Here is a 27,560-nt window from a genome sequence, read left to right as displayed (position 1 = left end):
GAAGAAGAGAAAGCGCACGCCCCATAGCGTAAAATAGTAAATTTATTGGAAGGAGGGGAAAGGGAGAGGGGGGGATGAAAATTCACTCACAAGGGTAATTTTAAAACAAGCAATTTGTGATAAAATCACTGCCAAACTGGTCACTCGGCATCCAGATCCTGCAGTCCAACTCCCACTTGAAGCTGCTGGCAGATGGTGTCTGGTGCAGGCATCCAAAGGCTCCTGTCAGTAAATAGATGCAGTCTTTGAGTTCAAACAGTGGCTCCTGTAATAGCTGGCCGCAATGTAAATCCGCGCTCGATGCGGCCCGTCATGCGCATGCGTGATGACGCACTTCCGTTCCCGGACGCGTTTCGTCACGTGCCTGACTTTCTCAAAGGGTTGCTGGTAAATCATGCCCTAGCTGGAAATTTATATCCACACGGTTGCTAGGCAACCCGTTCGTAGCGGGCCCGGCCCCCACCCCCACGCAGCGGGCCCGGCCCCCCCCCCTCGCAGCAGGAACGCCCTCCCCCCCCCTCGCAGCGGGCCCGGCCCCATTGTGGGGCAGCTCTTGTTACTGCAGCGTCTGCCCCAGATTGTGTTCCCGAGCAGCGACGCGTCACGTGGTGCGCCAGGGAGCCAATCAGATGCTTGATTTTGGCAACTACAGTAAAACAGTAAAACTCTGTGTATAATTCCTGTTTTAAGACTTTTATATGGTGAAGTGAGCGGGGAACTAAGTGATCCGGTAACCGAGGAGGCGAGGGCCAGAGTGTCATGTTTAACCCTTTACCTGGTACCGTGTCTGTTTATGTCTCTGGTGCAAAGGGGCAGAGAAAATCGGTCTTTGGAGTCAATACATTCAAACTTGTGTGATTGATCAACAAACAGTGCTAGGCGACCGCACATCGCGGTTGTCAGCTGTGCACGCGCCGCCAGAACGCCAGGCGCGCGTGCAGCAGCCTCCAGCCGCCTCGGCATTCTACATTACATCAGACTGGGTGCGGCTTGAGAAGTCCGAGTGAGGCTTGGGACGCAACGGAAAGGTTGGGAACTCTCGCGAGGTTTTGGTCTTGTACGCGGAAGTGGGTGCGGGTAGAGAAGGGGATGGAGGCGGCTGCGCCAGGGCGGCTCCGGAGCGCGGGCTCCGGGCAGAGGAGCTAAAGAGGTCGGGTACACAGAGAGCGCGAAGCCGGTGCATGGAACTGGAGGGAGCAGCCGGCTACTCAGCGAGGAGGGTGAGTGAAGGAGGGAGTTGGGGCTGTGCGATGACACACACTTACCAGCACTTCGACAAACACAGTTTTAGACCCACTCCCTTACCGAGACCCACTGACACTCACTTCACTTGCTGAGCTCTCATCCGTGTCATGAGTCTTCACTCACACAGACCTGCAGTCACATACTTTAAAAACAGTGTCTCACACAGACCTGCATTCACTTAATACTGTCTTCTCACTCATACCTTCCCATTACAAGTAATGTCACCTCATTCACACCTGCAAACTTGTTTATCAAGATCTATATATTTTTTTCCACTCACCAAGTTTTACCCTAGTCCACTCGTACTCACTTGCCAAGCCTCGTCACACTCATTAAATGCTATTTTATCTCGCACACCCGGACATGCTGTAACACATCCAGCACTGTAGGGTCACTTGCCAAGTTCGCATCGTATTTACACTCGCCATGACCCCCAGTCACACTCTACAAACACTCTGAACTCACACTCCCAGACCTCATGCTTATCAAGCCCTTCTCCCAGTTCACTTCCACTGATCACTCTCACCATACAATGTCCATCTCCTCACTGTTGCTTATCTTGATCAGCCCTCTTCAACCGTAATCACTGTGCACTATTCTATCTCACCTTCACTTGCTATGCCAAGCTCTGCTCTACCTCGCTGAATTATACCCAGCCAATATTGGCAGGCCCTGTCCAGTTCCCCTCTCTGTCACCGATTACACTCACATCCTTGTAATAGCTAACTCACAGTTTCTGGCATTCACTTTCCAAGTCCTAATCATCTCCATCATATCCTCCATGTGCCAAGAGCTGCCCACTCACTCTCCTGATTGCATTTGCTTGGCAAGACCTCCCATCCTCACTTGCCAAAACCAACAGACCTCACCAACTGCACACAGCCACTTACCTTTCCCATTCCCCTACTACACCATGCTTACTGTTCAGCCCACACCATACCTTCAAACTGACCCCAGTTCAACTGTATGATGATAATCCAGGCTAGTCTTTCTTCACATCAGTCTATTACACCAAAGCTGCTATCAGACGAGGGCATTTGAATACAGAGGGTAGGTAAACTCTTTGGATTGGATAAGACTGGTTAGAATCCCAGTATCTGCTGTTTGGTCAGACAAAGTGACAACATTAGGCTGGGGCCATGGTGCCGCAGACCGTACAGACGCTGAGCGAACAGACTGCCTTAAGGCAATGTTCGCGTCCATGCAGCGCATGCATGTGGGAGGGGGCTCGCGTTGCACAAGAAATCGGTTAAAACTGATTTCTTGGCGCGACAGGCTGGTCACGTGAGCTGTTCACCCAATGAGGGCGAACCAGCTCCGTGATGCCCCCGCACGGCACCATGGCCAGGGAAAGCACCCGCTTTCCCACAGCCTCAGAACGCCTCTACGTGGGCGAAAGCACTATGGCCTGGGCCTTAGATTGGAAGCTCTTTGGGGCAGGGATTTATTGTTTACGTATAAGTGCTTTATGACAAAACAATTTATAAAATCAGGACTGTATTTTTATACCACTGTTAAGCCCGCGGCCATAGTAAGCACGACGTAGTGTGTCGCCGCACACAAAAACCTGTTAGGCCGCGTCAAAACAAAAGTAAATTGTAGGGTCCATGCTGTGCATGTGAGCGTGGGGAGGTGCAATGCTTGCACAGACAAATATTTTTGTATTTGTGGCCCCTGCCCTAGTCATGTGCGTGGTACAGCCAATGAGATTGAACCGCTCACGTGAAGTCAAGGGCACGCCCTCAAACATGGAAATGGAGCCAATCTTTGTCGCGTCTGCTCCAGACCCCACAAGTCACGGATCGCCTGTGCCGCAGGTGCAGGACATCACACACTTGGTAGCTTACGCACGCCTACAATGTACGTGGCCTAAAGCGGAAATCTGTGTTGCTTGGGAGTTTTAAAAGGTTTTTTTTTTTTTTTTTTTAATTTCATTAACTTGAAAAGGCGTTCCCCCGAAACTGATCCGGGGACGCTCCAGTTCCCAAGAAACTAGATGTTTTGTCAACTCAAGATTACTTGTCTGGTGGGCACAAAATGGCTACGGTGTCGGGGCTTACTTGGCAGCCAAGAGAGAGCCACAACGATGTTGCAGGTTTCTCTAGTTGACCCTGGCAGTCAATGACTGTTTTGTTTTGTTGTTGTTGTTTTCTAAATGAAACTACACAAAATTAGCTCATCGCTCAGGAACAGAGTTGTCCCTGGAAGTCGAGGTACTATGAATCAAGGGAAGGTGAGTGATGACATTTTTAACAGTTTCTAGACGTCCTGGTTTTTTTTTTTTTTTGCAAATGTGGCCTTCATTGGAGGCTAGTTAGCTAATGGAATAAAAGGGTACTGCAGTGATAAGAGCTAAGTTATAAAGCCGCCTTTAGAATCACAACAACAAAAATTGTATTGAGCAATATTTCTCCAAACCGTGACATTTCACAAATGAATGTAATCATAGAAAGAAAAAAAAAAGGCAGTGTCAAATTGAGCTTCGACTGAGGATAGAAGCTTGTTTTATATACGGCTTTTTGTGTGTGTGTGTGTGTGTGTGTGTGTGTGTGTGTGTGTTTATGTATACACACGATTGCTGGTAGGGTTGCCAGGTGTCTAGTATTGAACCGCACTGTCCTGTATTTTGGATGCTCTGTCCAGTAAAAAAAAAGAGGTAATACTGGACATGTGTGTCCGGTATTACCTCTCTGGACATAGACCTGACCGGTTTGGGGGGCCGCGGGATTTCCCTGAGCAGGGCTGTTGCTAGGAGGCTGGCCAGCTTCCTCCATTCTGATTGGCTGCATTACCCAGCAGCAGCCAATCGGGTGTCAAGAGCCTGGGGGTGGGGCCAAGGAAAGGAGGAAACTGTGCGCGTGCGTGCGTTTGTAGTAGTAGTTTTAAATATGTTGTTTTTTATATTTTTTACACACATTATTTTTAAATATACCCAGTGAATTGAAAAGTAAGTGGCCTTGAAAGGTCGCAAGTTTTGATTGTTCAAATACATTACACGTGTACGCAGGTTCCCATGTGCATACACTTGCATTCTGCTCAAGGATGTCTTCTCTCTACCCCTTTTGTATCTAAAGGCCTATCCTGCCTAAAACCTTTCTCACTCGCTGCCCCACACCTGGGGTTGCCAGGTGTCCGGTATTGAACCGGACTGTCCTGTATTTGGATAATCTGTCCAGTAAAAAATGAAAGGTACTGTAATACAGGCATACCCCTGTTTAAGGACAGTCACTTTAAGTACACTCGCGAGTAAGTACATATTTTCAATAGCCCCATACTTCTGTGTGAGTACGGACACTTATTTTGCCCTACAGACCGCCGTAGTAGTGACACGCTGCTTCCCCTCGCCCAATAGGCAAACAGCAGCTTGCGCATGCGCCTTTCAGCATGGCCTGAACAGCAATACCGGCTCTCTACCTGTGCATGCATCGATAAGTGGAAAAAAGGTAGTGCTTCACTTTAAGTACATTTTCGCTTTACATACATGCTCTGGACCCATTGCGTACGTTAATGCGGGGTATGCCTGTACTGGACATGTATGTGTCCGGTATTACCTCCCTGGACATAGTGACGTGACGCACCTTTCACCATTGAGTCCAGTGTTTTTGGAGAAGCCACCTGGCAACCCTACCCACACCCCTGAAATGTTTTTCTCCTCTACCGATGGCACCCTCTCTCTCCACTTTTAAGATCTATCTAAAAACGCACCTGTTTAATGAAGCATATGAGTAGCTCCACTTGCTGATACTATAAATCTCAGATGCACAGACCTTGCCCCTTGCAGATGCACCATAACACCCTCCTACTGTCTCTGTAAGTTCCCCCTAATTAGCACTTACATTTTAAGCTCTTCATGGCAGGGATCCACCTTTCTATTGTTACCATCTTATACTATATTAGTGAAAGCACTGTATGTTTGCCTGCCTGCATGCATGCCTGCCTGCCTGGATGTCCGGTGTCCCTAGGGGAAATCTCATTGGTCCCTTGGCCCGCCCGCCCCCGCACACCTCTCATTGGCCTGAGGCGGAGTGACGGGCCAAAGGACACACAGGGACACACACACACAGGGACACACACACACACAGGGACACACACACAGGGACACAAACACACACAGGGACACACACACACACACACACAGGGGGACACACACACACACAGGGACACACACACACAGTGACAGACACACACACACACACACACACACACACACGTGTGTAGGGGGGGTGTTACCTACATTAGCGGAGCTCACAGTGTTAGCAGCACCTGCGCGCACCTCCTCCTCTCCCCGTGTCTCCCGCGCTTTCACCCCGCCCCCCCCTCTCCCGGCGCCGCTACAGTCAGCGGGACACACACACTATTATTACCCCTTCAGCGCCCCCCCCCCCCCCACCCACCCAGTGTCAGCGGCCGTGCGAGACCCCCCTCTATATCTCCCACCTCTCCCCCCCCCCCCCCCCACACATATACATGCTCCCCCCTCCCCGGCGCTACAACTCACCCCTCCCCGGCGGGGGAACAGCCAGTGGCCAGGCAGGCTGCCTCGCGGCGCCGAGTACCCAAGATGGCGGCGCCCGGGACACAGCGGGGGAGCGGCCACAACACGCTGCCTCCCGCCTCAGATCCACGTGGGACCTGCCGGATGGGTGAGTGAGCGGCCTTCACCCCCCTTCACCTCTCCTCCACCCCCCCTTCACCTCCCCTCCACCCCCCCTCCCCTCCAGTGTCAGTGTCTCCCCGATACCCCCCCCCCCCGGCGCCGCTACAGTCAGCGGGGGAGCGAGTGAGCGCCCGGGACACAGCGGGGGAGCGGCCACAACACGCTGCCTCCCGCCTCAGATCCACGTGGGACCTGCCGGACGGGTGAGTGAGCGGCCTTCACCTCCCCTCACCCACCCCTCACCCCCGATCACCTCCCCTCACCTCCCCTCACTCCACTTCTCCCTTCCACCCCCCTTCACCTCCCCATTTATCTCCCCCCCCTCCACACCTCCCCTCCACCCCCCCCCCCCCATCACCCCCCTTCCCCCCCCCTCCGCTCCCCTTTCCACCCCCCCCTCCGCTCCTCTTCCCCCCCCTCCACCTCTTTTTCCCCTTTCCCCTCCCACCCCCTCCCACACTTCCACCCCCTCCTCTAACCCTCCCCCCCCCCCTCCTCTAACCCTTCCCCCCCCTCCTCTAACCCTTCCCCCCCCCTCCTCTAACCCTTCCCCCCCCTCCTCTAACCCTTCCCCCCCCTCCTCTAACCCTTCCCCCCCCTCCTCTAACCCTTCCCCCCCTCCTCTAACCCTTCCCCCCCCTCCTCTAACCCTTCCCCCTCCTCTAACCCTTCCCCCTCCTCTAACCCTTCCCCCTCCTCCACCCCTTGCCCCCCTCCTCCACCCCTTGCCCCCCTCCTCCACCCCTTGCCCCCCTCCTCCACCCCTTGCCCCCCTCCACCACCCCTTGCCCCCCTCCACCACCCCCTCCTCCCCTTCCCGCCGCCCTTCGCCTTCATGCCCGCCTTACCGCCTCCCAACCCCCGCCTCTGCCTTTCACCCGCCCTTACTCCGCGCCTCTGCCTTTCACCCACCGCCTCACAGCCGCTGCACGCACTCAACAGACACCCGCCACACTCGACACATACCTGCCGCCACACACACCTGCTGCCTCCCGCCCCTACACACCGACATCACTGACCCACCGCCTCACACCCTAGCAGGACCCCCACTCACAGACAGCACTCACAACCCACGCGCCAGCCGCCGCCTCACACCCTTGCAGGACCCCCACTCACAGACAGCACTCACAACCCACGCGCCACCCTCCGCCTCACACCCTAGCAGGACCCCCACTCACAGACAGCACTCACAACCCACGCACCACCCGCCGCCTCACACCCTAGCAGGACCCCCACTCGCAGACAGCACTCACAACCCACGCGCCACCCGCCGCCTCACACCCTAGCAGGACACACGACTCAGATTTTTACATCACTTATGGCACCAAAATATACATTGTACTGTGATGTGGTTACAATAAACCATTTTTATACAACATCGTATTACATTTTCTTCCATCTTTCTTTTCAATATTATTATCCAACCTTTACAACAAACAGTCACCTTTTGTTCCACGATTTATAAATAATACTACCTATTACGCATTTACATCCCGGGCAACGCCGGGTCTCTCAGCTAGTCATGTCTAAAACACTTATTCCCATTATGTGTTATATTATTATGTCACAAGTATTACTGCTGTGAAGCGCTATGTACATTAATGGTGCTATATGCATACCCCGCATTAACGTACGCAATGGGTCCAGTGCATGTATTTAAAGCGAAAATGTACCTAAAGTGAAGCACTACCTTTTTTCCACACTTCGATGCATGTACTGGACTGCAATCATCATATACGTGCATAACTGATGTAAATAACGCATGTGTAACAGGCTCTATAGTCTCCCCGCTTGCGCACAGCTTCGGTACAGGTAGGGAGCCGGTATTGCTGATCAGGACGTGCTGACAGGTGCATGCGTGAGCTCCGTTTGCCTATTGGGCGATATGTCCTTACTCGCGAGTGTACTTAAAGTGAGTGTCCTTAAACCGGGGTATGCCTGTACATACACTTGTGTATACACAATCATACATACAGTACATGTAGTGATGCCTGCAGATCTGAATGAGTATGGAATGAGATTCTCAAGAAGGAAATGTCACTTGGGTGGGTCTTTCTGCTGTGACATCTGCACAATAGAATGATTGATTATTTCTCCCTGGCCCTCTAATCTGTTAAGGCTTTCTATGAAGAATGTTTTTTATCTGTACAGTATTTATTTGAGTCAATCCTTCTGTAGTTTAAAAAAAACAACTTTTTTTTAACTACATTTCCGTAAAACCAGCTAGTAAGAGCTCGAGATTTTTAGGACTATTTTCAAACCCCCGGAACCACTTTTTTTTTTTTTTTTAAATGTTTTTTTTTATTATATTCATAATCCAATTACCACCATTTTGTATATTCCTACATTTTATACATTCAAAACCCAAGTACCACTACTTTTTATCCACAAAAGTGCAATTCCTCCTATAGAGAAATATTGATATTTTTCAATACAAATCTCCTTCCCTTTTTTACAGAATAACGTTGTAAAAAAGTTGAGTGTTTTTCTGTATTTCACATGTTATGTGGGCTGCATAAAAGAAAAGGGGAGGTGGGATACAGAATAGACAATGCCACAACCCCTCCGATGCTCATGATTGGTCCGTCACCGATTCACCTCCATAACCTTCGGCTTGAACAAGGTTTGTCGGCTGCTTAATCTGCTCTCTGCCGTTTTTGGAGTTAGTCTAACACTGTGTTTTTCACCAGGGGTTCCTAGGGCATCCCTAAAGGGTTCCCTGGAAAATTACCAAATACAGAAGAATTTAGAATGCATCTGATCTGAGATGTGCTATTAGAGAGGGTTGGAGTTCTGCAAAATTTCACTATAATTATATGGTTCCTTAACAAAAAAGTTATAAAACACTGGTCTAACGAATATATTTTTTTCAGCATCTCGTAGACGTCAGTGGAGTCTCATTAATGCAATTTTTTACGGTTAATTGTTCTTTGCGGACTGGTCTATGTGGCCCCTTATTTAAAATGTTCTAAAACGGTTTTCTTATCACAAGCACTCCTACATGGGCACATTAAAAAAAAAATGTATTCCTGTAACTGGCTCCTTGGGAAATATTCAAATTACTGTTTGATTAATTTTGAGAAATGCAGACTTCTTTACCAACTGCTTTGCATTTGTAGGCTTGTTTGGTAATGATGTTCTCACAATTACTTGAAACACAAGTGGGAGAGTTAAAAATGTACATGTACATTTGTGAACCCTTTCAAAGCGTTAGGTTAAAATGGACGCACTAAACGTTAAAGAAATAATTATATATTTTATATATGTTTCTCTGAATATTTGTTCGTTTCTGTTTTCTCCTGGAGATCCATCCATCCATCACAGCTTCCTATTGGCCCATAGGACCTGCAAGATTTAGTGGCCATTTTATTTAAAACCGGTAACTTCCCCCAGTAAGTAGATCTGTGACCGAGGGCTTGGAGAAACCCTGGTTCCAGCCCTGCTAAAATAAAGTTAATAAAAAAACGAGCAGCCAGAATTGTTGCTTTTTATAAACTTTTGTTTCATAGCTCCGGGTATTTTACTGCACAGTTTTGCATGTATAGGTCTTGTTTGAACTCGAACTCCTGCGTTTTGCAGGCGCATCTGCCCTAAGGTTAAAAACCACCTGCTCCAACGTATATATTTTATGCATTGCCGGGAATGTGTATCTAGCGCCTTTAATTTCAACAGTATTTTACAAGTATGTGTAGAAACACTCTGCAGCCTTCTCTGGTTGAAATTCTGAATTTGATGGAACTTGTATGTACATGAAACACTCAAACAAGGAAGGTGTGTGTATTTGTGCAATCTGTTGATACATATACGTGTGCTACCACCCTTTCATGCTGTGTGTATATCCTTTTGTCAAGAACAACTGTGTTCAAGCAGAAGCTGTTATATCAACTCCAGTACTGAAACAAAAGTTAAAAAAAGAGAGAGAGTGCAAAAATGGGATACTAAGTAAAATAAATAAGTAAACCCGTCAGAATAGGTAAATATGGGTTTGTAATCGAAGGAAGTGGAGTGGTAAAATGAAGGAAAATACAATTTGAATATAAATTGGCATAACACAACAGTTGGCAAGAATGAAAAAAAGAATAAAGCCGCAATATGTTGTTCATATGAAATAAGGTGAACATGCAGAGTCCAAATGATCATTGAAATTCAACGGTCATATGCCTCTTGTGATTAGTGTCACAGGACAGTGAAGAGACACATTCTTGATTTAGTGTAAAGGGTAACTGTTCACACAGTACTTTTATCATGTGTATATAAAGTAGTAACACTAGTTAATTTTCCCTCTGAGCACCTGTTTTTCATATGATTACATATACATATATGGATGAGCGGTCTTTCTCCTTTATACATGTGTATATAAACACTGTTTCCCACATTAGAGTAGGATAAATACAATGAACATACCACATCCCTAAGGCCTGGTGCCCATGCTACAAGAAAACCCAAGGACCCCGATAGTGGAGCTCATGGACAAACAATAATAGGTCCAGAAAGGATTCAAGGGCCGACGATACGTGTCCGGAATCTTTAGTGATTAAATCCACATAAGCAAGAACTCTGTAGGTTTAAACTGGATGCATCCTTGTTTAACTCTCCTAGGATCTGCCATGTTTTTTTTCTTTCGGGCATCACTAGACCCCAAAATTGGGGTGCGGAGTAGGGTTAATATCTGAATAATTTCTAGTGATGTATAGGGACCAATGATCTACATGAGTCCCAAATTACGGGATTGGTTAAACACCATAAACATCATGCCTAATTATGTGCCATGGACTCATACAGGACCCGTGTAGTGTGGCAGCAGGGATCGGATATCTGTGTCAGGAATATTTATAGTTCCCCCAAGAGTGCAAGTTCGCAAACACAGGAACACTGTTGGGTTGGACTTGGTGTATGTATCCTCTCTTTACACCCAGAGATCACGTTGGATGGTAGCGCCCCTATGATTTAGTACCCGAGGATTCAGGGTTTCTGGACCCAGATTATAGTGCAGAGAATGTCCTGGTCTCATCCTGACACTGAAAATCTGCATGTGTTGGAACAGTCTGGCCCACCCATGGGGATCTTTGGTCCCTGTATATAAACAGGACTCCTTCAATGCATAATCTCTACCTGATGCTGTATTAAAAAAATGTTTTTCCATTCTTGTCAACTGTTGAGTGGTATTACAATTCCTATTTGATTCCGCTGCTTAGCATTCCCTCTTCTACTATAGTTCCTAGGGTTATGAATACATTACTAACCATGTCTACCTATCCCGATGTCACGCTTGACACCACAGTAGTATATATTTCTTTCCAGCTAAGTGGAATGTCCCTTTTAAAATATTTTACCGGTTCATTAATTTTGTGTTTTTTGGGGGGGGAGGGGGTGGGGAGGTCAAGTGCAGGTCGAGGTAAAGGAAGTAGGCAGTGTTATTCATCCAGTTCTGCGGTTTAATTTTCAAAGTTGTCCTCTTTTCTCCCTTGGTTACCCATCTGTGTTTTTGTAAAGAAATGGGCGGATGTATTCTATGCCCAGCAAATCTTTTGGTTAATGCAATCTATTTCCTTTAAAATGTTTTTGTTCAGCACAGTTACCAAGGTAAACACATCAGTTGTTAATAATTTTACAGTCCCAGATTTTATTAGTCTTCTAACAAAACCTGCAGTTTTGGGCTTTGTTTTAGTAATAACACTACTTACAAGTCGCCAGGGGAAAACCCCCTATATCCCTATGTGCACACACAGGTACGCGCTAACCTACGTACGCGCTCCCGCGCGCACACACGTAACAAAAACGGCCTTTTTAAAATAATGTAACAATATAATTTACTTTCAGCATTGACGGAAGTGTGTCACTTCACAGCAGTAATACACATGACATAATATAACACATAATGGGAATAAGCGCTTCAGACATAAAAGTAACATTAGGAAAAGGAGTCCCTGCCCCAAAGAGCTGGTAAGTAGGAAAAACGTACATACACATTAGGAGGGTGTTCTGTTAAGTACGTCTGCTAGGGGGCTAGGTCAATTGCATGAGGTGTATGGTATCGGCCACGGAGCTACTCATATGCTTCGTTAAAGAGGTGTGTTTTAAGATGGGTCTTAAAGGTAGCTAGAGAGGGTGCTAGTTGGATGTTCATGGGAAGGGCAAAACAAAAATGATGGCACTCAATAAGTAAGTACAATGACTGTGCAGGGTGCAAAAGGATCAATGAGGGACCCAAATTTCCCCCAGGACAATATCCAAACAACTCGTTTTCTAGCACTCACTGACTAAGGGATTAAGATCAAAACAAGGTATATGCCAAAATGAAAATAATTTAATGCAAGCACAAAATAATACAAATGAACTTGGAGCGATGTCGCACAAGCGGGTAAATAGTAATGGACCCTAAATAAAGGTGGTAAGGGGGAAACAGGGGAAGGGAGTGGGGGGGGGGTTTAAAAACAATGGGTGGGAGGGTAATTAGGGGGGCAACACTTCGAGGTGAAGACCCCTTCCTCAGGTCCTTGTGGACCACAAGATACTTCCCTTGACCCTGTATCCCCAACCACCAAAGCAACACCCAACAATAAAGTTAAATGGCGTAATCAATCATAGTGTAAGCTCATTAGGTAAAGTCCAGAATCAGCAAGAGTATAAATCACGTTTAAGCAAGGAATCAAATCGTCAGGTCATTAGCAACAACAAATTCTCTCTTGCTCCTGCTCTATGCTCCAGGAACCTAGCGCAAAGTGGCCGTGTGGTGCAGCCCACATATTATAGGCCGCAACCACACGACAACAAATATGACATGAGAGGTCTGTCACTTACCCTATTTCCTCGATTGTAAGACGCCATCAATTCTAAAACGCACCCTTGATTTAATAAAAAAATTGGTGGGGGGGGGGGGGAAATCTCACTGTATTAAATGTGCAGAATTTTTTTGTTTATTTTTTTAACTTGCCGGGTCACATGACACTTTAATAACTAATGGGGGAGAGAGAATGGGGGGGGGGGGGGGGAGAGTGGGGAGAGGGGGGAGGAGAACACACAGACCAGAGAGAGAGAGATAGATGTGGCAGTGTGGGGGGGATTTTAGCTATTTACATTTAGTGGCCCCTTTTTATGATGTTACCAAGTACCTTTTTATTCCTGTACTCATTGCTTTCCTTAAAGTAAAAAGAACATGTTCTAACAATCTCCTCTCTTGCTTTTGATAGCAGAGTGACAGACACAGACACAGAGAGACACACACACACACACACACACACACACACACACACACACAGAGTGACACACAGACACAGAGAGTGACACACACAGACACACACACAGAGACAAACATACAGAAACACACAGAGGGACACAGCTACCTCTGCACTTCCTGCATTTCCCACGGGATTCAGGAAGGGGGGGGGGGCTTCTGGGCAATGTTGATGTGCCCTGGCAGGCATTTCCGATCCCTGTGCACCTCATGGGAAGGGGAGGGGGGAGGGGGCTACAGGGGAAGGGGAGGGGGGGACAGGGGAAGGGGAGGGGGGGACAGGGGAAGGGGAGGGGAGGGTGATCGCAGCCATGTGCTTTACATGCACATTGTGCATATCCCAGCCATCTGCAGCAGAGCCCCCTAGCTGATTTTTTTTTAATACATCAATTCTAAAACGCAGTGCTATTTTAGCAATGTGAAAATAGGAAAAAAGTGCGTCCTAGAATCGGGGAAATCCGGTAATAAACTTTGCGTTAGATTCCTTGAGCATAGGAGAAACATTAGTGAATGGAGTCACCAAACATTGTCCAAGCATTTTCTCCTCTGACAAGAAAACCGAAGGTCTTAAAATTATGGGATTAGAAGTTATCCCTCCCTCCATTTTGGCTCTTTCCCGTAGGGAGACAGACCTACTGGATATTCAAGCTTCATAGCTTGATTCCAGGTGGTCTCAATGAAAACTTGGACACTAGCACTATTGTGTAGTGTCTGGGTTTTCTTTAGTGTGTTTGGCCCGTCCAGATGTTAGCTGGTCAGTCAGGCCTGCATTTTGGTCTTTTCCTAATTTGTTTTTGATATTTGATTTTTTTTTTTATAAATCCGATTTTCTATTTTTTCATTTTGTATTGATGTGCACAAAGTAGAGCTCAAAACGATGTGTGCGAGAGCCTGTTTCAAAAGAGGAAGTGGATATTACTTTTTAAATGGTTGCTGTAGCAACTAAAGGATGATCATTGCATTAAAAAAGTGTAAAATACGGTATTGGGAGTTAAAAATAAAAAATGTAGACAGTATATTCTAATACTACAGAACTTTTTGCTGCTGCCATTCGTACACTTTGTTCCTAGGAGAGATTGCCCCTTTAACACAAGTTGTCAAAATGTTGCTACGTAATAGTGCTTTAATCTTAACCACAATTCCAATATCGTTGATATGTGATCTGCACCGTTTAATAACCCTGTTTTCTTTTGTCCTGTAGGGAGCGACTACAGAGAAATGACGGAATACAAATTAGTAGTGGTGGGAGCAGGAGGCGTTGGGAAAAGTGCCTTAACCATCCAGCTTATACAGAACCACTTTGTAGATGAATATGATCCTACTATAGAGGTAAAACCCGCTCCAACCAAGAACGCGATTACGCATGTAAAATAAAAACTCTACCCAGGCTTTGCAGGGGGAAGTCCCCATGTAGCAGATAAAAAAATAAAAAGGACATTGTACACAACGTGGTGGTACCAGCTTTCTCAGAAAGATGTAATCATTGTTTGACTTTTGGATATGCTGCATTCAGCTGCTTCTATTTCTCTGTTTGACTAATGATGGCATCATAAAAATATACCTGAGTAATTGAAGACCTTAGATAAAGATTGACAAAAAATGTACAAAATATGTGTTTACCATGGAACGTTAAGTTTAAAAAAACGAAATAAAGAATATCTATCGATATAGATATCTCTCTAGATATATATATATATTTTTAAAAAAAATGTTTTACATGTTACTTAGGTCACTTTATGCATACCAGGGACAGCTGATGTAAAAATCTTCGCATAAAGAATAGTATCTCTGTTTAAACTTTTTAAGCGTGCACAACTACTGTAAGCTCAAACCCGGACCCACCGTACCATATACTGTATGTATATCAAAAAGGAGTGCTATTGGGTATGTAACAATGTATAAACAAAGGGCAAAGAACCCCAATGCTTGTGTATATGTGGTCATGGTTTGAGTTTACTGGGGTTGTGTTTAGATCTGTGAGCCCTACTCACTGGTTTCAAGCTTGCCCTGCTTACCTTTTTAAATAGCAAGTCCTGAGAGGCAGCTGTGAATGAACAGTCTAAGCCTTATTCCTCATGTTAGAGAGGTAACGAGACCGTTCACAGAGATAGTGTTAGGACTTGCAGAATAAGGGGGCACACCTTGATGTGGCCTGCATGCTTACAAATGCTATGGCTAAAGACTTTAACTAAGTGACCCTCACTTATGAGAGAACAGATAAGTATTTAACACTGATTTGTCATATTGGATCTAGCACTGGGGTTCTCTATCTTTTGTTTAACCTTTTTAAAGCGCCCTAATGACATCTATGGTAAGGCACAGGCCTTGACATGCTGGAAGCTTGTTTTCTAGTGGACGATTGACCTGATTAAGGCATTAGGGGAGCCCCTTCTGTTTCCATAGCACAGACTGGTAAAAGTCTTAAAAGAGCACTTCTGGCGACACCTGGGTTTTTTTTCTTACAGTTTTTAATAAGTTTGAATCGGTGTCTCTGGAGCTGAACCAAGTTGATTTGAACTCCGTGGACCCCCTACTTCCCAACATACTTACCTCCTTAGGTGCTGCTTCTATCTCTGCGCAGGTTAAAGCTCCTATCACGTGGGGCAAGAAGACACAAGAGTTGACGTTGCATAGTTACATAGTAGATGTGATTGAAAAAAGACATGCGTCCATCAAGTTCAACCTATGCTAAATTTAGACAACATACTTTATCCTATATTTGTACTTACCATATATTGATCCAGAAGAAAACAAACAAAAATCCCCAGTGAAACATCATCTCTTCCTGAGTCTAAATATTGGCAATAAGATTACTCCCTGGATCAACATCCTACCCATGTTTAATTAGTTAGTATATCCCTGTGTCGTTTGTACTGCCCTTGGGATGAACAGTTCTTTTGAAAGCTCCTTGTATTGTCGCCGAATATATTTGTATATAGTTATCTCATCCCCTTTTGGACGCCTCTTTTCTAATGTAAACAAATCTAATTTAGCTAGCCTCCCTATATAAATCAAATTATACACCCCCTTTATTAATTTGGTGGCTCTTCTCTGCACTTTCTGTAGTTTCATAATGTCTTTTCTATGGCGTGGTGCCCAAAATTGTACTCTCTATTCAAGGTGTGGTATTACTGCTTTTATAAAGGGGCATAATTATGTTTACTTCTCTTTCATCCATTGCCCGTTTAATCCAAGATAAGATCTTGTTTGCCTTTGCAGCTATTGCATGACTTAGGACACTATTGCTAAGCCTGCTCCCTATTGGCCCGGAGGACGTTGGACTTTTAAACCGCCATATTGAACGCCAAGCTGACCGAGGAAAGTATCTCGGGCTAGCAGGGGGTCTCCGGAGCTGAAATCAACGCGGTTCAGCTCTGGAGTCGCTCTGCATCAAAACTATACAAAAAGTAATAATTAAATGGTCGAGAGGAGTGCCTCTTTAAGTGCATGCTTGCTAATGCAAGAAGCCTGGCAAATTAAATAGGGGAGCTTGAAATAATAGTCAGAAAACAACAATATAATAGGCATTACTGAAACATGGTGGGATGAAACGCATGACTGGGCAGTGAATTTATAGGGTTATTCCCTTTTTCGACAGATCGAGCAAATAGAGATGGTGGAGTATGTTTTATATGGTAAACCAAATTTAAAATCTATTATAGGGGAAGATGTTGATGAATGGATTAATAAAAATGTAGAGCTTTGTGGATAAAAATTTGCAGCGGTGGTAAAAGTACAAAGCAAATGTTTGTAGGGGTATAGGCCTATCATAAAACAACATATCTGTAAGACTGAGGAAGACAAAATAATTTTGCAAATGGAGAAAGCGGCAAAACTAGGTCATGTTTTAATAATGGGTGATTTTAATTATCTAGACATCGATAGTAACATAAGTTGCAAAAGTGCAATCAGATTAGTAAAAATTGAAAACAAAAAAAAGATTGCAATAGAAAGTAAGATCAACCGTAAAGTTCTTCAATTAACAAAATTAGAAAAGAGATTATAGGACCTTTTTTCAATGCGAGATTCGCAGGCAAATTATTGGAAATAGGAGAAGACATTGCTATTCAATACAGAAGCAAATAATGTTTTTAACAAGGAGTCAATTGCAACAGGATGAAGCAACAACCTCAATGTTATCAGGAAGAAGTGCAAAGGTGGCTTGTTAAAATTAAAGTATATAAAGCACCTGGCACGCTAGCATGCACCCACGGGATCTTAAGGAGGTAAGTTCAATAATAGACAAACTATATTAAATCGAATATTCAAGGACTCCATTTTCACAGGTTCAGTACCACAAGAGTGGTGTAAAGCAGACCTGTCTATATTTAAAAATGGAGCTAGATTTTTCTCTCTACTATTCTTGAAACTCCCTGAGAGAGAGAGATGTCTGGAAGCGGCCGCTTCCCCAATATCTGGTAAAAAAGTGAAAATAAAATATGAAAAGTTCTGTAAAATACAACAGGTGAAAACTAAATATGTAAGAAATGAAGACAACAAAATGCGATTTATGATGTAATGTAATGTTTATTATTTAGTTTTGCTGTAAAGTTTGAAGTTGTAACAGATGTACGTTAAAACTTATTATATGATGTCATTCTCTCGAAAAACAATAAAAAATTGAAACAAAAAATGGAGCTAGATCACAAACAGGAAATATCAATAGTCTGGAATACCTAATGATAAAATTAGGATTAGTCATTCATTTATGCAATATTAACGTTATTAGTTTCTTGGAGGCGGTAAGTAGGAATTTAGACCAGGGTAATGCAGTTGATGTGGTCTAGAGGAGAGATCTGCAGATGCCGGTAAGTCCTCGCGCGGCGAAATTTCATTCTGAGGACCGCGTTATAACGGGGTTCAGCTGTATTTACACCTGGATTAGAAACCGGTTGAAGGATAGACAGAGTTACCATACATGGATCCTTTTCAGGCTGGGCTTAATTTGTAAATGGAGTACCTCCAAGGTTTGTTACTGGGGCAACTGCTTTTTGGCTTGTTTATAAGTAAAATTGAGGTTGGCATACAGAGCAAAGTCTCCATCTTTGCTGGTGACGCTAAATTATGCAAGGTAGTAAAATTGGAGCAGGAGTAATTGCTACACAGAGGACTTGGATAGACTGGAGACTTGAGCAGCTAAATGGTAGGTGAGGTTTAATACAGATACATGTAAGGTTATGCATTTGAGAACAAGAAGAGAATGATACCCGCTCGACCTAGAAATGTGGATGATGGGTACGGAGTAGGTGGACTAGGGGAGGGTAGCTAGAGATAACAGAAAAAGAGGTCCTGTCGCGTGGCAGGGAAGACCCCAAATTGCATGCACTCCTTCCACAGAGCTATAGAAAGAAAAATGCTTGTTATATTAGGCCTTGGTTATAATTGCGATGCGACGCCAAAACAAATGACTCGTCCAAGCATGCGAATTTTGAGTAGTCATCTGAAATTGATATTGCCGCGCGACGGCTGCATCACGAGCGGTTCAGCTTATGAGGGCTAACCGCTCACGTGACATCATGGCCACGCCTTCACCACTCCTCCTGATGCCTGCCCACTGCAGGTTTTGCACGTGACGTCACGAGTATTGTGTGGTTTGGCGTTGTGGGGGGGAGATTGTGTGGTTTGATGGGCGGGGGGGATTGTGTGGTGTAGCGGTGGGGGGTAGAGTTTGGTGGGGGCAGAGGAGGCCTCGGGCAAACTATCTGTGGCAAATATGGAAAAACAACCACAAGTGTGCTTATCTTTGAATTACTATTGGACACCACTGCTCTGTACACTCTAGTTCTATCTATACGGAACTCATGTTGGTCTCCTAAAAGGTATCAACTACAACTAATCCAACATCTGTTTACAATTAAAGGGGAAAAAATCAGACTGAACTACACAATAAGTCGCAAATATTAATTACATTCTGCTATGATTGGGATATTTTATAGATGCAAACGCTGCAAATTCACTACAGCTTTAAAATCTTTGCAGCAGTTATTGAGCAGTTTTACACTACTCCTTTTTATAATATAATAAATATAATATAATTAACACCTAATTGACAAAATCATATAATATTTAATAGTTTTGTTTTTTTAAATAAGTAATTCATGTATTGGAATAATCACAAAGGCCGTCCTAATTACTGACACTGCATTTTATCATTCTACGGTTTTGGCTCCCTTATGGGACCTTGATCAGATGTAAAGGCTCCACCATAAAATGCTGCATTGTGTATCAGAGGCAGCTATGGATAAAGGGAAACAATGTACATTTTTTCCATATAATTAATGCTTAGAGACATTTTGGACGTTTACATTTTTTATCTAGCCAGTAAAAAAAATTATACGTTGACGGTTACCTCCCGTTTTCAAGTACTGTATGTCCTGGGTACAGAGTAAAGTTGACAACATTACAACATGGTTACAACCATGTTTAAAATGGGTTAAAACCTAAGTCTTGCAGAAACTTGGGAAGCGTTTTTTTAAAAAATGTTCTTGTATAGCGCTGCTAATTGTACGCAGCGCTTTACAGAGACATTTTGCAGGCACAGGTCCCTGCCCCGTAGAGCTTACAATCTGTTTTTGGTGCCTGAGGCACAGGGAGATAAAGGGACTTGCCCAAGGTCACAAGGAGCCGACACCGGGAATTGAACCAGGCTCCCCTGCAACAATCTCAGTGTCAGTCAGTGTCTTTACTCACTGAACCACTCATTAGGGACTCTAGTAGTAAATTGTTACAGCAGTGGGGTGATCGGTATGTGAAAGAAGTGCGACCAGATTCTTTATTGAACTGTGGGACTAACAGATGGTTTCTGTAGGTGTGTTTTAGGAGATAAGTGCTGTGTGCAGTAAGGGTTAGAGACCTGCTCAAATAATTGGGTAACTTGTCCAGAAAGTATTTGAAGGGAAGACAGAAAACATGTACATTGCATCTGGACTCAAAGGATAGCCAACCTAGTTCAGTTTACATCACAAGTGGGTGTTAGAGTTATATAGTAAGACAAAACGGCATATTGAGTTTTAAAGAATGTAAAGTTTGTGAATTTGGGGTGCTATACCATGTACCATATCTCCACAGTCCATTATTGGCATCTGCTGTGCAATGCACTTTCTCAGCAATAGACTTAGGCAGGATTTATTTCTGTAAAGTACACCCAGTTTGGGATAGATTTTGGATGTCAGTTTGTCAATATGCAAACCAAATGTTAAATTGGAGTCAAGCCTGATATCCAAATATTTAAAGCTAGAAACTGAGGGATCATTGGTGTTAGAGCATGTTCTAACCAGTAGTTCTGTCATGGGAAGCATTCAACATTTAGCCTTGTTCCCAAACACCATAGTTACTGTTCAGTATAGACATAATAAAGTAAGGACCCCAGAACAAAGCCTTGGGGACCCCACAGGTAATTTGCAAGTGGTTAGAATTGGAGCCTGAGACACACATTGGGATCTTCCTGATAAATTGGTTAAACCAGTTTAATACCAGTTCAGACTGGAGCTTGTCTAATATAAGTATGGTCAATAGTATCTAAAAAGCCTTTGCAAAATCTAGGAAAATTGCACCAGTCAACTGTCCATGTTCCATTCCACATTGGATCTCATTGCAAATTTTTAAGATGGTTGTTACTGTAGAGTGATTTGGTCAGAAGCCAGATTGGAATTAAGACAATGTGACTTATAAAAGTTGCTTAGTTTGGTATTAATATTTTTCTACGACTGGATAACAGGTCTGTAGGTGGTGACCATGTCTTTGTCACCACTTTTGAAGGCAGAGATAACTATAGCCGTTTTCCAGACTATAGGGCTTTGCCCGGGACACCAAATTGAGTTGATTATAGAGGCAATTGATTTATCAATGATGGGGGCACCAAAACGTAGCAACTTAAATCAATATGGGCCTGGCCAATAGCAATATCATGAGTAGACATGTCAACGTCAATTTATCAAAGTCCTGTTCAACTCTTTTGTCCCTTGTGGCTCTGCTAGCAATTTATGGGACTGGTTGTAGGAGATGACATTTATATATGGTGTATCATATGTTCTGTCAGGGTGTCACGTTTCCTTTTTACATGCATGAAAATGTTCTTAAGTCTGACTTGGCGTACACTCTTAATGATCTGTATCAAATTTCAGACACTTGTTTTTCCCCAGAAGCCTATGAGTTTAGCTCCTATATTAGTATCTTGTCCTCTGAGCATGTCCTGCTCTTTTTTTTAGTGTTGGAAATAAAGATTTGATGAATCCTTAGCTTCTGAGGTTGTCATCGTAACCTTTATACTGCACTTACGGGGAGAGCTCAATTTTTAACCTGGACACGTAAGATTGTAAACGCTCATCTTCTATTTGGATTAAAAAATTAAAAATGGAGTTGGAAAGGGCAAAAAGAGATGATAAAAAAAGGCAATCAGTATGAGTTGCTGCTTTAACTAGTTTCTTGCATTTGGTACAAACGAAGGCAATATTTTTTTTTGATATGCAGAAACCAGTGTGCTGTGTGGTTAAACCCCATTGGCAATTCTTTAGACATTGCGAAGTTTGTAAGTATTATCCATATGTTTCCTGACCTTGCCAAAACTCATTCTCCAGGACTCGTACAGAAAGCAGGTGGTGATTGATGGAGAGACCTGTCTACTGGATATTTTGGACACCGCAGGTCAGGAGGAGTACAGTGCCATGCGAGATCAGTACATGAGAACCGGGGAAGGCTTTCTGTGCGTGTTTGCCATCAACAACAGCAAATCATTTGCTGACATCAATCTCTACAGGTAGATACAATATTTCATATAATTTAGTGCTGTATTGATTAAGAAGTGCTACTCCGTAAGACACCTTCCATAAGGCCATATTTAAAAAGTGATGCTGGAGAGTGTCTGAGGTTATGGCCCCAGTCCTCCCTGCTGCACACGTGGCATGGCGGTGCATGCGGAGACTACAGCCATGATCGGCGTTCTGTAGGGCAGCGCTGAGGGGGCTGGTTCATGACAGGGCATATCTGCCCTGCCATTGGCTGCGTGCCAGACAATGTTGCGGCACGGAAGACAAAGTTCTTGTCTTCCATGCCAGCGTACGCGTCACAGCACTTTGCGTGCCCACACACACAGCCACTGGGGACTGCCCCATAGAGGGCTGTGCTATGGAGTGATGCTGTTATCTGGTAATTTATTGTTCTCCCCTGATAGCGCTTTAAACTATTTATGCTGCCAAACTAAACAACAAAATTTAAAGATTCTGGTGAACAATCTCCCTGCATATGTAGCACTTTACCTAATCTCTCTAGTGATAACATAGTTGGTAAAGCTAGTAAAAACTTTCCAAATCGTACACGGAGACATTAAACATTTTAAATAACCTGTTGGATTTGTTTAAAATGCTTTAAATCCCCCAAATTTTACCTATTGAACAGGTCTTCCATAGATCCCCAAACCTGCTTCAATTACGCAATTGTTGCATGTTCTACAGTGGTTAACCTGCAAAAAGGGATTCTGGGCAGCGATGAGCAAATGAGCACCAAGTGGGTGTGTCACTTTTAGCTTCCTCGAATATATTCTGTGAATTCCCTAGTGCTTTTGCCTGCTGTATAAAACGGCTCAGACTACAACATGGAAGTATAGAGTCTGGGTACTTGGAGAGCTTGGTTACGAACCGTAAAAAAACACCTTCCACCATACTGCAAAGATACAAAACCCATGAGTGGATCTGCATGTTTCCCACTACTCCCCAAATGTCATCATGGTAAGGCTGCAGACACGAGTTCCGGACAGTGACATGCTAATGAGCACCCAATGGGTGTGCACCTTTAGCTTCATATAAATATGTGGATTCACTAGAGCTTTTGCTGACTGCATTAAACGTCTTATATAGCTGACAGCTTGTGTGAAAGGCCACTCATCGCTCCTATCAGGCAATAGTTTCTGGTTTTTATTAATTGTATTTTTGCTTAAACGTTTATGCATTGAATCGTATGTTTTATCATTATATGATATATATTTTTTAGTTCAATATAACAACTTGCTTGCTACAGCGACCTTGTTTTTTTGTTCTTTTTTTATATAGCTACACCTGGGCCAAATAATAGTTGTACAGATTGTTGCCTTTTTTGCTATAAATTCAAATGCAGTGTTACCATTATCTATTTTGACATTTTGTTTTTTTTAGGGTATCTTTCTCAATTCTGTCTAGCTCTATGGGGTGTGTTCGTGTCGCAATCCAGGCCATCCCTTTTTTCAGAATTGTTGAATTAGGATTATTTAAATAAATACATGCAACTTTTCTATAAAATTTCCTGCTTGCTTATACGTTTCCTTCTCCAGAGCCATCTTAAAGGTTAAAATGAGGAAGTGGTTGTTACATGTGCTTTTTAGCTTGGCATTTAGGAGTCAGGAATGAGCAGCCAGAGGAAATCAAACCCCTCCCAAGTCTGCTCCATGTTGATAAACTACCCTCTACAATTATTTACAAATACTTATGGATCAGTCACCCACATGTAATCCCTTAAACAGGTCAATGGCATTAGTACACTTTGGTCATGGGAAGAGGGTGTCTTACCCTTTTTTTAAAAAAATATATTCTGTCCCAACAAAAAACGGAATCGCCTAACATGTAATACTTCCTTCATCCTTACAGGGAGCAGATAAAGCGTGTGAAAGACTCGGATGACGTCCCAATGGTCCTCGTTGGTAACAAATGTGACCTACCAACGAGAACAGTGGACACCAAGCAGGCTCAAGAGCTGGCCAGGAGCTACGGAATCCCCTTCATTGAGACCTCTGCAAAAACAAGACAGGTGTGAGGATTACGCCCTATGTTTAGTTCAGAGTACTCCCTTTATATAGAAATTGACTGTAGATAGAAGCTACTTGGCCAATATAGTCTGCCCCTTCTCCTATTTGCTGTTAAACCGCAGACCCTATATTTAGAGCATGCTTTTGAATTCCCTTACAGTATTGTCCTCTAGCACCTCTGCTGGGTGGCTATTCCATGAAATCACCACCATTGCGTTAAGTTTTTTTTTTTTTTTCCCCCTCACATTTCCTCTGTTCCTCCCACCCTCCAAGTTTCAAAGCATGGCCTCCTGATTTAGCACTTATTTTTATCTGAAATATTCTTCCCTCCTGAACCTTGTTGAAACCCTTGATGGAAACGTCTAAATATATCATCTCTCTCCCATCTCTCCTCCAAGCTGTTCATGTTCTTTAGTCTTTCCTGATAATATTTAATGTAGACCAGGGGTGGGCAACACCAGTCCTCAAGGGCCACCATTCGGTCTGGTTTTCAGCATATCCCTCCTTCAGCACAGGTGACTCAGTCTTTGATCCACTGATTATGCCACCTGTGCAGAAGCAGGGATATTCTAAAAACCTGACATATTGGTGGCCCTCGAGGACTGGTGTTGCCTACCCCATAAAGTAGAAAATGCAAAAATTTTAGAAGCTATTTACACAATCTCTAATTTATTTGTTCTTTTGGAGATTAGTCTCTAGAACTGAATACCGTACTCTAGGTACCAATGATCTAGAACGTGGCATCGTCACATCTCTTCCTGCTACGAACACCTACAATCCAGCATCCTGTTTTCTAGCCATATTTTTTTATGCTATGGCTTGTTTGAACCCAAAGTGGTCACGATTTTTGTAGTAATGGACCGACATGATTGGTGAAAATCCTATTGTGCAGATGATTCGAAACCTCGCCCATTCACTTGTGAAGTTTAGACATTTCTGTGCACTAATTTCATCTATACCATAACATTGGCCAACTAAAATGTATCATAACCTCCCCTAAATTTAGTGGTTAACCCTGTTCTGATCACAGACCAGACTAACCCCCAATACTGAGGTGGAGAGTGAGTAACCATGCACCCGCAGTAGTGAGAGCGTGCCTGGAGTGTGGATTGGGTAGTGTGGCCAAGGCCAGGGGTACCAGGTTTGATAGTGTTACTTGCCAGATCCGGGCGTAGAGAAGGTGCCGTTGTAGGGTCCGAAGCCAAGGGTCGAGGGTAACAGAGTTCCGGGTAGTAGAGGTCCAAGTGCCGAGTTCAAGGGAGTCCGAGAGGTAAGCGTGGTCGAGTGGAAGCCGGGGTCGTAGAGCCAGAGTGGGTAGGAAGACAAGCCGGTTCGGTTACAAAGCTGAAATAGAGAGAGAGCCAGGCACAGTATCCAACAGCACGAACTATGCAGAGCGTGGTTGGAGAGGAATCACAAAGGTAATAAAGTGAGGACCAATAGGAGGAAGGGGCAGAGGAGAGGCGCGCCCAGGAGCCCTTTGTGATAGGGCAGGGGTTAATGGCCTGGTTTGCTGCAGGTGAACAGTAGAAGGGCGTGAGCCTGAGAGCTGGGACGGCCGGAGGGCGGAGCTACACGGCTGGTGCAGTGCATAAATTAAGTTGAGAGACGCGCGCCCGCTTCCCTTATAGGGCGCGCGTCTCTCGTGTCCAGCAGTAGCGTTGGCGGCTTGCGTGAGAGCCGGGGCGGCGCAGGATCGGCCCGCGATGCAGAGCAGGGGCGGAGGAGACCGCAGCCAGTGGCACAGGTAGGGAAGGGCAGCGCCGAGGGCGGCGTGTGCCCTGATTCCTGATACTATGTGGTTAAGTTGTTTGAATTGAATCGACAAGCTTGCGTATTCAAAACAGTTATCTGACCGTTCTGCTCAATCTGTGAATCACATTCACTGTTAATGCTGTATTTGTGGTACTTCTTTCATCCAAATGGGATCTAAGTGCGCTTTATAACTCCATATCAGATGCAGCCACCAGACCACACCTTTCTAGTGCAGAGTTTTTTGTTCTGTATCACTACTCTCTTTTGTGCACTTGTCACATCTTTCTAAACTATATTGAACAAGATGCCACAAACATAAAGTGGGTAATGCACACATAAATACATTCACCATCATTTTGCAGTTCTAGACAAGGGTTTAGCCTTTTTTTTTTTAACATGAATTGGATTAAAATGTTCTCAAGCACAGAGAAGTCTACTTCTGTCCCTCTTCCCCTCTTTCTTCCCATCCCCCTTCTCTTCACAAAAAACCGAACAAACTTCTCTCAAAGTTTGCATAGAATGATCACGTTTGCAAATGTTATTCCCTTAGGGTGTTGAAGATGCTTTTTACACGTTGGTTAGAGAAATCCATCAATACAGAATGAAAAAACTGGACAGCAGTGAAGACAGCGAACAGGGTTGCATCAGAATGCCCTGTAGTCTTATGTAACCAGGTGAGTGCTTAGGTAAAGTGTGTGTGTCCGACCGACCGTGTGTCCGACCGACCGTGTGTCCGACCGACCGTGTGTCCGACCGACCAGTCTGTCCGACCGACCAGTCTGTCCGACCGACCAGTCTGTCCGACCGACCAGTCTGTCCGACCGACCAGTCTGTCCGACCGACCAGTCTGTCCGACCGACCAGTCTGTCCGACCGACCAGTCTGTCCGACCGACCAGTCTGTCCGACCGACCAGTCTGTCCGACCGACCAGTCTGTCCGACCGACCAGTCTGTCCGACCGACCAGTCTGTCCGACCGACCAGTCTGTCCGACCGACCAGTCTGTCCGACCGACCAGTCTGTCCGACCGACCAGTCTGTCCGACCGACCAGTCTGTCCGACCGACCAGTCTGTCCGACCGACCAGTCTGTCCGACCGACCAGTCTGTCCGACCGACCAGTCTGTCCGACCGACCAGTCTGTCCGACCGACCAGTCTGTCCGACCGACCAGTCTGTCCGACCGTCCGTCCGTCCGACCGTCCGTCCGTCCGTCCGTCCGTCCGTCCGTCCGTCTGTCCGTCTGTCCGTCTGTCCGGCCGGCCGTGTCTCCGTCCGGCCGGCCGTGTCTCCGGCCGGCCGTGTCTCCGGCCGGCCGTGTCTCCGGCCGGCCGTGTCTCCGGCCGGCCGTGTCTCCGGCCGGCCGTGTCTCCGGCCATATATACCCCACCAACAACCACCAAAAAAAGTCCCGCGACTGTAGAGCGCCCTGTCGGTAAACAGCTGGCTAGTTAAGTAATGTCAAGCACCGGGTGTAACCCAGAAATCTAAAACATATTGTGTAAAAAGAACTAATGTCTGTGAAGAACCTTGTGATATAAAATAACAAAAACGCTCATCTATCTAAGAACAATAGCAAAACTAAGGACACCCCATGGAATAGTAGCCATGTAAAAATATGTAGCAAAAATAATAAAATGGCATGTAGTTCATAATTATAGGGTGGGTGAACCCAGCATGTGATCGATAGGGCTCCATTCTTCATGGTATACATACAGATGTAGTCAGACTTACTGGCCTCAGTACCACAGACAAACAACCAAAAGTCTGCGCAGCTGGGGAACCGTGTCTGTAGCGATCTCGCTGCGGGGGTCCATGTTTCTCATTGGGACCCCCAGCAGTGCTCCTTCGGCGCTGCTGTCGCGAGCGACTGCAGCACCGAAGATAAGTCTTATTATATTTG

At 44.9% G+C, this 27,560-nt stretch overlaps 1 protein-coding gene across 2 annotated transcripts in view; it reads left to right on the top strand.

Annotated features, from left to right (window-relative positions):
* The first annotated feature begins 1,041 nt into the window (after nucleotides 1–1,041).
* Nucleotides 1,042–27,560, top strand: part of NRAS (NRAS proto-oncogene, GTPase) — a 30,966-nt gene continuing 4,447 nt past the window's right edge. The window contains exons 1-5 of one of the 2 annotated variants that reach the window (XM_075615345.1): nucleotides 1,042–1,220; nucleotides 14,338–14,465; nucleotides 21,713–21,891; nucleotides 23,750–23,909; nucleotides 26,213–26,337. In XM_075615345.1, coding sequence (XP_075471460.1) covers nucleotides 14,355–14,465; nucleotides 21,713–21,891; nucleotides 23,750–23,909; nucleotides 26,213–26,332 — 570 coding nt within the window. In that variant the 5' untranslated portion in view covers nucleotides 1,042–1,220; nucleotides 14,338–14,354 and the 3' untranslated portion in view covers nucleotides 26,333–26,337. Of the gene's footprint in view, nucleotides 1,221–14,337; nucleotides 14,466–21,712; nucleotides 21,892–23,749; nucleotides 23,910–26,212; nucleotides 26,338–27,560 lie in introns of those variants that run through there. The other variant, XM_075615343.1, reaches the window with a different exon arrangement.

Source organism: Ascaphus truei, chromosome 9, assembly GCF_040206685.1.
Source record: "Ascaphus truei isolate aAscTru1 chromosome 9, aAscTru1.hap1, whole genome shotgun sequence".
Lineage (NCBI taxonomy): Eukaryota > Metazoa > Chordata > Amphibia > Anura > Ascaphidae > Ascaphus > Ascaphus truei.
This window is presented reverse-complemented; position numbering and strand designations above follow the sequence as displayed.